The 13342-nt window shown below is 35.9% G+C and overlaps 1 protein-coding gene across 3 annotated transcripts in view; it reads left to right on the forward strand.

The window, feature by feature from the left end:
- The first annotated feature begins 222 nt into the window (after positions 1-222).
- Positions 223-13342, forward strand: part of LOC117171077 (stAR-related lipid transfer protein 7, mitochondrial-like) — a 130215-nt gene continuing 117095 nt past the window's right edge. For 2 of the 3 annotated variants that reach the window (XM_033358126.1, XM_033358127.1), the window contains exons 1-2: positions 223-708; positions 4668-4986. In XM_033358126.1, the coding sequence (XP_033214017.1) occupies positions 594-708; positions 4668-4986 (434 nt within the window). In that variant the 5' untranslated portion in view covers positions 223-593. Of the gene's footprint in view, positions 709-3422; positions 3557-4667; positions 4987-13342 lie in introns of those variants that run through there. The other variant, XM_033358128.1, reaches the window with a different exon arrangement.

Here is a 13342-nt window from a genome sequence, read left to right on the forward strand (position 1 = left end):
GTTTTCGATGAAAATGGGAATAGTAAAACATAAAAGTTTATGTAGAACATACCAATTACATTCTTCTAACGAACAAAATATGCTCCTTCTTTTGTTCTCATAAACTACACATTTCGAATTTCGCGCTCGTTTCACTTACTTCACTGGATGACCATCGAGGGCGCTAGTTTCAAAAACCTCTTTCAATTTGTCTCAAGCCATCTCGTATCCAGCGTATATATATATATCAGTGTTACGAGCATTGTCTTGGATCATCTGTTTAAGATTTACTATAGTCACCGGATCTTTGTTATTACGATTTTTTGCAGAGATTTCTTCAGTGAATGTTGATTTAAATGTCCGAAAATGAATTATTTTGAGACTGGATTCTATGAGAGTAAAATAAAAAATTCAAACTAAGTGAATGAGATATGTATTAAAGTATTAGAAGCCTAACTGATTTGTTTCACATGGACCTATAATGAGAAGATTGACGTAAATTACATTTTGAGGAAAACAGATATCATAGTACGTACCGTGGCTCTTCCATATAATGCAGCCCTGAGACTCGATAATATAATAGAAGGTCAAAGACCTTATGAGTGTCGGACATAATGTTCTCTCGGCACATATCTGGCACCTTAGCGAGAAATTCCCAACCTAACTTTACACATGTTTTTACCAAGAACAAGTTTCTTCTCAGCCAGTGCCGAAGCTACACAAGATTAGGTAACATTCTAGAAAATCCCGATTCTAGCTCTAAAGTTCAGCACGTAATAACTATATTGCAATTAAGATTTGGTATTTAAAGTCACTTACTGGAATTCGCATAAAAATGGTGACATGGACACTAAATTTAAAAAAAAACTTAACTAATATAAACTGCATTTTACTAAATATTTAATTACTATAAGGAGAAGTTAAGAATTTTGATTACTTATGCTGAAGGATTATTTTGCTTATGACAAATATTTATAATAGAGTAAGTGCACAACATTTTCAAAAACGTATCTTTATTGTTTTGATTAAAAATTTCGTTATTTTGATTCAAACATTGTATACTGTTAATAATATTATCATATAAAGAAAGACTATAAATAACAGTTACATAAAAATAAGCAGAGGATTAATTGTGATTGAAAGTATAGCCATGCATTTTATTATACAGGTCATAAAATTGATTTTTCTACTTTATAAAAATTTTAAAGTAGAAACATTGTTTGTACTTTATTCAATTCTACAAGAAAATTGAATATAGTATAGACTTTATTCAATCATTCTTGTAAATTATTCATAAAAATTATATCTATTTTCTGAAAAACATTGGCTCTTACAGATACCCTGTAAGTCTTTTTTTATTGAACTGATTGATTGACGATTATTTTAGAGAAAATATCGCGGCCCGGACTTAGATTGTCTCATTATCGAACACCACTCGTCCAGTGGAAAGACTGATTCTTTTCGGTTAACTCAGCGTACAGTTGAATGTAATAGATGTAAATGGCAACGTGATGCGGATAAGGACAATTTTCACCTGAGATGTACGTCTTGTGATAAGGAACATAAAAATGGGTATCTTAGAGGGCGGTGTGGATGCGTTTAGCGGTTGCGACCTGGTAAAAGTGTCAATTTTGAATGTTAACTAACGCGACTCGGATAAGGTTGAAAATTGGTGTACATGTAGGGAATGATATTACAAATAGCACATACCCATTGCCAGGCACTTGCCTGAATGCAAAAGTGTTATCAGGCGGCTACCAAGTCTCCGGCAGTTCAGGTAAAATTTCTTGAAATTGAATTTACAGGAAAAAGTTTTAAACAAAAGTTGGCCCACTCCCAGAGATGCATATTTTCATTATATCGTTTTTTGATAAAACTGATACATTTGGAGAAAACGTCGATTAAATAAATACCATAAGAATATTAACGTTTGGATAAAAAATTTCTTATTAATATTGGAATATACCTGTAAGGGAGTATCTTTTCTCTTATAAACATTTTCGAAAAATGACTTGTAAAGAAAAACAGCTTTTTATTGTTATGGTATTTCTTTAATCGATGTTTCCCCTAAATCTGTCAATTCTATCAAAAAATTATATAATGAAAATATGCCTATCTGTGATCGGGCTAACTTTGGTTTGAAACTTTCTCCTGCAAAATCAATTTCAAGAAATTTCACCTGAGTTTCCGGCGACTTTGAAGCGGCCTGACAACACTTTTGCATCCAGGTAAGTGCCTGACAATGCTAAATGCCTGAGAGTGCTATTTCTAATATCATCCCTTGCATGTACACCAATTTCCAAGCTTATCCGAGTCATGTTAGTTAATCACGTTGTCATTTATGTTGTGGGTTTACGGTATATAACGAGGTACCTTCGTTTTTGATATGGAGGTCATTCACAAAATACTTGATACATATTGGGGTAGGTGGGGGTCTGCTGAAGCATCATTCTCCATGTTAAGACCAATGGAAATGGTATCACGAATGGGGGGGGGGGGGCAGAAGTTCCTGAAAAATGTATCACGTATTTAGTGAATATCCCCATGACCAGATTTCAAGAAACAAAAAGAGATTTTCAGACTATGTTTTACAGCTGTATATAAAAACATTGGAAATAGATTTAGACTTTTAAAGAAATCGGGAACATTTTTTAAAATAAATTCGAAAGTACTTTTTGCCATCTTATTTTAGCATTAATGAACTCTAATATTGAGCTGCTAATTTTGTTGATATCTGCGTTGCTCACCGTTTCATTCCAAAAGCAGTAAGATCTTGCATAGTGCTTTTTTCCTACAATAATAACGAGTTTGTCTTCAAAATTTGAGGAATGATAGCGAACATGCTAACGGGCGTCCTCGCACACTTTTCGTATGGGTTTATTACAAAAAATTTATTACGCTAAATTTGATTAATGTGTGTGACGCCTAGGAATGAGTATCAATTTTATCACTGTTAGATTCCCCCGTCTTTTTTCCTACACTAATAAAGATTTTATCTTAAAAATCTGGAGAATGATAGCGAACATGCTAACTGACGCATACAATTTTTATTTAGCACAATAACATTTTTTGGTTATTGTCCTTCAAAAAAGAGTACGTGGACGTCCGATATGATATTTTATAGCATCTCCGAAGGGAAATGTACCCGATTGACTACACTTAGAAGTATCACATGCCCTTAAATACTTAATCTTAATTTGAATTAAGTTATAACGACCTAAATTTCAAAAAGCTAGAATATTTTACCTGTATCCGAGATAAAAGTTCATATTTAAGTACCTTATAACTTATAATGATGAGTAACATGTTACAATTAAGTGTCAGTTCATAACTATTAACTGTTAGTTTTCTGTGCATGATATTTAAAAATAGAATATTTATAAATGTTTTAATCTTTGCACGTATTTTTATTTCTAAAATTTAGACTTACGTCTTTCTTTGACATGGGACCACATACACAAATCGCCGCGTCTTTTTGATATGAAAAACAATTGCAACGTCTTTCTATCTCTAAAAACCGTTGATACGTCTTTTTTATACAGAAGTCTGTTGCTACGTCTATCTGACTATTTCACTCGTAAGTTACGTCTTCTCTATCAAGGTTTTGTGTTCCACATCTATTATTTGTATGTTCCAAATGATTGTATACTCTTTTTGCACTCATCGAGTTATATGTTCCAGTTAAAATATATTTTTCATGAATAAACATAGTAAAAACTTTTTAATATTGCATTATAATTAATATTCTTATGATTGTATTTCACCAATGAGTGGCTACCGCCTCTCACTCCGTGAGCTGAGAAACGACATTGGGCAGCAGTTATAGGAATTCCTAAACCGCGGGTTAGTCAACCGAGGGTTTGGTGTACTTACTTTTTTTTTAATGAACTATTATTTGATTAGAACCCATTTGTAATAATACAGAACATTTTTCTTTTGAAAAAGGGGCGGTAGTGATTCTACAAAGTTATACTTTACGCTTAAAAATTACACACCGCTAATTTCACACGTGAGAACTATACGCAAGCATATTTATTAGATAAATTAAATGTTGTAAATTTCAACTAAACATGTTTAAATACGACTTTGTTTTCAGAATGTTGTGGCCGTCCCACTATCTACACAATCCATTTTAGTATGTGATGGTGCACAACAAAATAAATAAAAGTCCTCTAGAAAAAAGTGGTGCGAAGCTTATAGCGAATTTGGTTATCCTGTACTGATGCATTTCAAGACCACTCCGACCTGCACCGTAGCGAGTCGGAGTAAGAAGAAAGAAGGAGCAGGTTGGAGTGCCTCGAAGTACACCAGTGCAGGATAACCGAATACACTATTAGTTTGAGCACAAAAAAAATAAAAAGTTGAGCCTAATCAACTAATGAGGATCGAGCTTTGGCGTCCAGTTGTACGCAAAAACTATATTAACACTTGAAAAACGTACAAGTTGTATCTAAATTTTGAAACTCGCTCCTCATTGGTTGATTCGACCCAACTTTTAAGCTTTTTTATTTGCAAAATAAGCTTCGCACAAATTTTGGCTGGAAGACTTTTTCGTTTATTTGTTTTGTTAAATATCACATAGTACAAGGGGATGCATAGGTGTTGGGACAACCTTTATAATATTTTAGTTTAATTTTTGATGCAGTGGAAGAATTGACAAATTGTGTACTTTTGTATTTTTTATCCAGCTGCTGCCCGATCTTGGAGTAGTGGAAAATTCAGTTGGCTATGTAACCGACGACTAAATTCCTGGTTCAGAGAGCATGGTGTTCAATTAGTGTGTTTATGTATAAAGCAATTGGAGTTAATCGCTGCACAACACATTAGACGAAGTATAGAGATTTTTCAATTATACGAAAAGCTTTGGGATGAAGTTGCTCTCAAAGAACTCATCAAATCTTGGAGACAAAGAACGTATCATAAAACGAAAAAATACCTTTTCGGTACCGCAGGTGTCTCTGCATATAATTGGGACTTTGAGCAAATAACGGATGAAAAACTGCAAAGGTATTGTATAACTTTTATACCAGCATACGAAGTATGTGATGCTAAATCACCTAATCCCTTACATTTTCAAAATATTTGTATGATACACATTATGAATAATGTAATAAATTAAGTAATAGTTTAAGATATTAATTTTGTTTGTCTAATTGGCCATAATCAATATCATATGGGATATGAGCCCAGGTCCTTCAGATTGCTCATATCCCAGCGGAGCTAGAGAGCGTTTTTTCACAATCTTAAAAATTAATCAATATTTTAATAATATTGATTATGGCTAATTAGACAAACAAAATTAACATCTTAAACTATTATTTAATTTCGCTGGTCAAAAAACCTACATCAATAATAAAGTAATAAATTAAAGACTACTGATTTGTAAAAGAATCCACAATCAAGGTATGATATTGTTTCTTATATGAAGACTTTAGTATATAACAAAAGTAGGCAATTTAATCAAAATTAAACATTTTCTTATTTGGGAAAATTCCTTCAACAGCGAAAAATTTTTTTTATTGAGTGTTTACGAGCAAATCAGTCAATTACATTACCGTAGAAAATTGTTAGGACGATCAGCGAAAGTACTATTAAAAATTACTGCTGACTTTGAAACGTGACTACGCGTTCAAAAATTGAGCGAGAAACGTTTTAAGTCTTAAAGGGACTCCATAGTTCGTATAGAGCCCCTTGACTTGTTCGTTGGGGGGCCTATTGTTCCGCCAGATTCACCGACAGTACAGTCTTCTTCAAGCCACAGTGAACATAGGTGCGAACCATGGAGCAAATAGTAACAGGTGCAATGAGAAAGAAAGACATTGGAAAGAGAAAGAAGAGATAGTGCAGAGCAAAGTAGTTTTAAAATTTGATAAATTTTACAATCAAACTTGAAGTGTAGAGCAAAGTATTGTTAAAATTTGATGAATTTTAAATTCAGATTCAAAGCATTAAAAAGAATGGATGAGGACAATAAATACATGATCTATTTATTAGATAAAACATTTATAACAAGAAAAATGAAAATTTCTTTAATTCACAGTCAATTTATGTTGATAATCTTTATCTTCTTCATCTTATTGGAGGAAAATACTAAAAATAAATATGTACAACAAGCCAAAATTTACGTTTTCCTTTAATTTACAGTCTGTCTGTGTTAATTTTCTTCTTCTTCATGTGATTCGAGTAAAATACAACAATCAGGGCGTTTTAAGAACATTTTAATTACCTATTACCCTCCCTAGCCTCTAACGGCCACGCAGGTAAATTGTATCAAGTCTGAATTTAAAATCGATCAAATTTTAACACTACTTTCTCTGCACTTTCTCTTTCTAATGTCTCTTCCTAATTGCACCTACTTCTGCTTGCTCCATGGACTATGAAGGCCCTCTAAGCTCGTTTTAAAAAAACCGTTCAAAAGCTTATTAAACTTCACGTCAAAAGAGACCTAACACATATATTTTTCTTATTTTGGAGAGAATATAATGAGTGAGAAGTTTATCAACAAAATTCAAGAATTTCTCGAATTTTGTACCTCGACTTTTAAAGTCTTTGAAGTCTTATCTTTAATTGAAGCCCATAAAACTTAAAATCTTCTCAGGTTCTCGAGATATTACTAAAAATGTCCAAGCCTCCAATATCAAGTTTTAGTCAGCGATTACTGCTGTCTACCGCAAGAGCGATGGTCGCCGAGAATTTCTCATAATTTGTTTCTTAAATTCTACTCGTGCTGTGAGCACCGTATACAAGACTCGCTGCTGAAGAAAATGAAATTTGGTGCAGACACGCCTGGACATTTTTAGTCGTATCTCGAGAATCTGTGAAGATTTTTCTTTAATTTTTAGGGGCTTAAATTAAAAATGAGACTTCAAAGACTAATTTGTATGCATTTAAAAATTTTCCTGTAGCTTTCCCACATCATGCCGCAAGTTAAATTCGAGGTACAAAATTCGAGACATTCTTGAATTTTGTTTATAAACTTCTCACGCATTATATTCTCTTTAAAATGTAAAAAATATCTGTATCAGGACTCATTTGAGGCACATTTTAATGAGCTTTCCAACGGGTTTATAAAAAAAGGTTTTCACTCAATCTTTGAAAGAGTAGTCACGTTTTAAAGTTAGTAGTTATTTTTAATAGTACTTTCGCTGATCGTGCTGGCAATTTGCGGTCGTAGTGTATAAGCGGGGCACACACTCATTTGCACAGCTAATAAGCACAAAGCGAAACGCACACGGATCTGCGTAACTACTTCCTGTGCACGGATTAATGGTGTAAGAATCATTCAATTTTAAACCTCCGAACTTTTCCTCTCTTAAGAAGCGTAAACCTAAACGGAGATTTTTGTCTTTGCTCCAAATCTTTTTTCACAACAAAAATTGTGGAACAACTTTTTATGTATTCTTCATAAAAAAAATTATTTATTTTTCTCATAAACGAAATACCTGGAAATTGTATTTATGTAAAAGTAAATGATTTTTAGACAGTTAAACTTTCTATGTATTTTTTTTAATGATAAAAGTAAATAATCGTTTTGTATGAAAATTACATGAGCTTTTGTTCCATGATTTTTAGTGGTGTAAATACATTCGGAGCAAAGACGAAAATCTTCATTTAGGGTTTTTGATCAGATTCGCAATTATGTAAAAATAAATTTTGTTCTACAAATAGGAAGCTACGAAACATTAAAACAGAAAAGAAAATGATAAGGAGTGTAATGTTTTTATAAGGCTTTTTAAATTTTGTTGATACTGTGCGGTATTTCTTGCAGTATTTACATGTATATATGTTAAAAGGAGAATATTTATAAACTCTCAAACATACATTTAATAATACTCTTTACAGGGTGTCTAGCACACTACATTTATCTTATATTTCTTAACTTTCACTTTCAAAACTAGAAAACACTTCCAAAACAAACGATGCGACGTGCGACACTTTAAAATCAAACGACGTGACGCACGAGAAATTTCAGCTTAGCAAATTGAAACTCGTCATTGTCAATATGTGGAGTTTTTAATTCAGCAATGTTGTTTTGGCAAAGTTCTGCCTTAAGTGAAAAGTGACAAGTGAGGAATTTTATCAAAGGTCTTTAACCTACTGTAAAGGCAATTAGACGAATGTGGATCATAGGAACTGCACTGTTGTTCTTAACCGTATACTGAGGCATATCAGTCTTTCTGCCCTTCTTGAACCCGTTTTTGAAGTGGTTTCTTTTATGCCATCCAAACGGCTTGAGTACTAATTTTGGTGAGGCTTTCCTTTTTGCCGCCCAATCTTCTTTGGACTTTTGGAACCTGGGGTAAGTCGAGAATTTGCAGTTAACTCAGGCAGAGTTTGCTCATCACCCAAAGGCAAGGTCAACTAAGGTTATGGTCTCACTCGGACACCGGTAGAGACAGGCAAAACAAACCAGCTTTGATTACCTCGCCAACTAGCTGCCTCCTGTTTTTCCAGCTTTCACATCCCGCTTTTGCCTTCCTATCTTGCTTCTTATTTCTATTTATTATTTGTCCTGTGCATGTATGGTCCTAATTTATGCCAATCACATTTTATTTGGTATGGATTCTAATTAACTTTTGTTTTATTTTGCTTTTCTCCTCCTGCCTAATGCTTTAACCCTTAACTGCTTATAAAAGTACTTTTCAATACGTATTATTCTAATCTTGGCTCGGTCACGACATCTAAAGGGGTTCGGTTGCTTTACCTAGCTTCGGTACTGTTCAGTTTAAATTTCTCACTGTTTCGAATTGCGGATGGGCAAGGTCTCTAGTTTAATTCAATCTTAATTTGTGTTCAAGGGCGGGAAGTCCATAGACTCTCAAGAAAGGTTCGGAATTTTAAACTAATTAAACTCTTGTTTTAGGACCGGATACTCCAAGATGAAACAGTCCAGGTTGGAGGCAAGCCTAACTTTCTGGGTCCGGCCTCGCCACTTATGGGTGCGAAAAAGGGCGTGTTGGGAGGCGTACACAACTGAACCCAGGACGGGACGTTAACGCAGCCAATTGGATTTCCGACCAAGACTCAAGTGGAATCCTCCCCCAAACCTGGATCTGTCAAGAGGCCCGGTACCTCCCAACTTCAGGCGGTCTCTCAGAGGCAAAGTCGCCTGGAGCAGGTTAGAAGGAGTGGGGTAATGTATAGTCACCCAGCTTTTGAGACTGCCAACAATTGGACCACCCCCGGTCACTCTTCAGAAGAGGTGGTTCCAGAGAGGGACGACATCTTCCATTCTACTGTCATCATAGAAGACAGTCGGTGCAATGCCGGGACTTTGATGGAAGGGCAACTTCCCTCTTGCCTTGGCAGATAAAATTAGGGGTGTCATCTCGGGTCCTCGACAGATCTACAGGAACGGGCAAAATCGGGTAAAGATCTTCTGTGACAACATGGAGGACGCGAACACCCTGGTAGTTTCCCAGGTGTTGAAGGAATCTGGTTACACAGTTTCCATCCCCCCTCCCTTATTTTCAAGAAGGCCTTTGTTAGTGATGTCCCTGTGCGGCATTCTGCGTCTGAAATTTTGAGTAGGGCCACTGAGGATGTCAGATTTTCCATCATCTCCATTAGGCGCAGAACTAAGCAGGACGGCACCCTTGATGAAAGGGTGGAATTCGTCTCCGCCTGTTCAAGGATTCCTAAGATCATCTTTCTCTCCAGCTTTGGCTACAAATTATCCCTGGCATACCTCCTCGAAGAGGTGCTTCACCTGCCTGAGGTACCGGTAGCGACCCTAAACGAAATGGGTTTCCGACATCTTGGAGGTCGAGGTTCCTCGGCTCCCCAAACCCATCAGGCCTCATCTCGCAGCTCTCCTGGATCGCTGACATTAGAAGCCCTCTCCTCCCTTCTGACATGGATCAGCTGCAGGGCTTGGAGGATTAGTTAAGGGGTGCGGTTTCCTTTCTTCTGGACATGAGTCGCTCCTCTGAACACACTATACAAAATCCCAGGTAATATATCTAGTTGGTTCCTTCTGTAGCTCTCCCAAGGTGACCTGATTTTTTTCTTATTGTGTTTACCAATGATATTCTTTTAAACTAACCCATATCCTTCCCAAATTTCTAATACATCTTTAGTTTAAATCCATCACTTTGCTTGTAGATGTATCATTTTTTTTCGAGAATCTGGTTTGTTACTTTTAAATTAATTTTCGTTACCTAAATTTGAACAATTTCATGTCCACTGCAGATTTATCTCTTTTGTTATCAAATAAAAGAATTTTAATGTGAAATTTAAAACTAAAGAATCTGTAATTTTAATTGTGAAATTTGATGTGTTGTAAATGGAATTTCAATTTGGAAAATCTTTAATTGAATCACACCATATTAAACATCATGTTGAATTGCTAAATTAAAATGCCAAGTTGGAAACTCAATTTGAAATCTGGAACGGAAATATTTGGAGGAAAGAATCGTGAGTTGAATTTTAAATTTGTAGAATTTCAAATTAAATATTTCAAATTGGAAACCATTAAAGTTGAAGAAATTGAAATATTCAAACTAAAAGAGTCTTAATTACAAATATTCTGATTGGAGAATCAAATATTTGAAATGAAGATCTGATATTGTGGTGAAATTTGAGGTGAGTGGATTGTGAAAGTGTGTAGAAGGGTGTGGAGTTGAGAGATTAATTGAGGGATTGTGAGATTGAAAACAGGGGTTAGATATTTTCGAGGATTGAGACAGGTTTGTGTGGAAGTTGACGTTGCGTTGTTTGGAGATTTGTGCTAGGTGGGAAGACTGTGTTGATCGGGTTGGTAGTAGCAGGGTTCGGTAGCGACGCCGAAAGGTGAGACAGGTACCAGACGGCGACGGTAGATAGAGGCAGGGAAGCATAGAAGGCGGGAGAGTTTGAATTTGATTCATGGCTAGCGGAGCGAGTATCTCCGCGGAAGAAACAGATTTAGAGCAGGAAGTGTTCAGTACGCCGAAAGAGATCAAGGAAAGGAAGGCAAGGAGGAAGTATAAGGAAACTATAGAAAAGGAGAGATTAAGAGCAAAAATCGTAGGTTCAATGGAGCCTTTTATCAAAAGGAAGAGAGGGGAGAGGGAAAGCAGTGAAGAAAAGAAAGATATCGGCACGAGCGTGAAATATAAAAAAATGTTTAGTTCGTCGACGGAAAAGCAGAGTTTGGTAGAGAAGAGTGATAATAGTAAGGGGGCTGACGGAAGCGGAGATGAAAGTGAAGTTCCGATGAAAGAGGAAGGAATAAAGGAAATTCGCGAAGTGATGATAGAGGTAATGGGGATTTTTGAAGAAAAGAAGGAGAAAAGAGGAGAGGGATTATAGAAGGAAATTAGGCGGGAAATGGCGGAATTTAAGAAAGAAATATAAAAATGGGAAGAAGTCAGGGTAAAGTTAGAAAATAGGATGCAGTCTTGGAACAAAAACTAAAGAAGCAGGAAGAAGATAACAATAAAAATTGAGAGGAAATGCAAGGTAGGATGAAGAAACTTGAAAGCTCGAACAGGGGTTGTGGTGGGGGCGGACGTTGGAATAAGGAGATGAAAAGGCTGAGAAAAATAGAACAAAGAATAGAAAGGAGAAAGAGGGAAGAAATAAAATTAAACATAGTGATAAAGGGTATAAGATTAGAGGGGAAGGAGCTGAAGGAAGGGGTGGATGAAGTACTAAAAAGGATTGATGCTAAGGTAGAGATAGAGGACATGCGAAATGTAGAAAGGGAAGAGTGAAGAAGGGAGATAATGGTTCTGGTAAAACTAAAGAAATAAGACCATAAAGGGCAGGTGATGAAGAGGCTATTATATGGAAGCCCAGCAAGAATAGAGGATGATTTGACATGGGTAGAAAGGAAGATGCAGTATAAATAAAGGAAAATAGCGTAAGAGGGAAGAAAAAAGGAAAAGAGAACATGGGTTAAGTATGGGAGAATACAGATAGACGGAGTGTGGTGGGATTGGGATGAAGAAAGGGAACAGATAGTAAGAAATGTGGTGCAGGGAAACTAGGAGAGGAAGGAGCGGGAGATAAGAAAATAAGAAATAGTAAGAATGAAAAAAATATGAGAAAGGAAAGTAGGGAGGAATGGAAGATTTCTTACTGGAATATAGCAGGTTTGGAGAGAAAGGATAGGGAGTTTATGAGAAATTTGACGCAATGGGATGTAGTGATAATGATGGGGACGTGGCTAGATGAAAAGGGATGGGAAAGAGTATGGGGGAGGTTATCAATAGCTTACGAATGGTAAGTCCAAAATGCAAAGAAGAAGAATAAAAAGGGCAGAGCAGTGGGAGGAATGGTAATGGGCGTAAGGAATGAATGTATAACAGGGAAAGATAAGGAAGACAGGAAAGAATAAGAAGAAGGGTTAATAGTAGGAGAGGTGATAATGGGAGGAGAGAAGTGGAAGGTAGTGGGGGTTTATGTGAACGGTGATATGCAGGAGAAAGCAGAGGAGATAAAAGAAATGATTGAAGGAAATAAAGAAGATATTAGGGTGATAATAGATGGGGATTTCAATGCGAGAACAGGAGACAGAGGAGGAAGGGAATGGGGGGAAGTGGGAGGAAGAAAATCCAGAGATAAGGTACTAAATTGGGAGGGAAAAAAGTTGTTGAAGAGCTTGGAGGAGTTGGGATGGTGCATCTTAAACGGAAGTATTGGAGATGAAAAAGGAGAATATACACGCGCTGAAGGTGAAAGGGGAACGGTAATTGATTACGTGATAGTGGATGATGAGGTAAGAGAGAAGGTTAAGAAACTAGAGGTAGGTGATTCTATTGATTCGGATCACTTTCCCTTAATAGTGACATTAGAGGGACAAAAAAGCAATACAAATATGAAGAAAAGGGGAGCAAATGTAAAAAGTGTCGGAAAAGGAGATTGGTCAAGGGAAGGAAAAGAACAGTTTAGAGAGAAGGTCAGAAATATAAAAATATGAGAGGGAAATGTGGACGAGGAGATGGAAAAAATTATAGGAGAAATAAAAGTAGGATTAGAGTGCACAAACAAAAATGAAGTTAGTAAAGGGGAAAATATAAGTGGGTGGGATAACGACTGCAAAGAAAAAAAGGGAGGTCAGAAAGGAATTGAGAAAGTGGAGAAGAGAAAAAAGGAATAGGGAAGAATATAGGGAAAAAAAGAAAGAGTATACCGAGTTATGTTATCTAAAGAAAGAGGAAAATGAGAATAAAAGGATTGAGGAAGAGGCGGAGAAAGCTAGGACGGAAGAAGAGGTATGGAAGGTAGTAAATAGAGAAAGAAAAAGAAGAAAAAGAGTAAACCAAGATATTGAAATGGTACGAGGGTAGTTCAATAAGTCCTTAGAATGAAGTATAAAAACAATTTTTTTTGGGTAAATTTTTTTTAATTTTTTAACATAATCTCCTTGGAGCTCTAT

Source organism: Belonocnema kinseyi, chromosome 4 (assembly GCF_010883055.1).
Source record: "Belonocnema kinseyi isolate 2016_QV_RU_SX_M_011 chromosome 4, B_treatae_v1, whole genome shotgun sequence".
NCBI classification, from domain to species: domain Eukaryota; kingdom Metazoa; phylum Arthropoda; class Insecta; order Hymenoptera; family Cynipidae; genus Belonocnema; species Belonocnema kinseyi.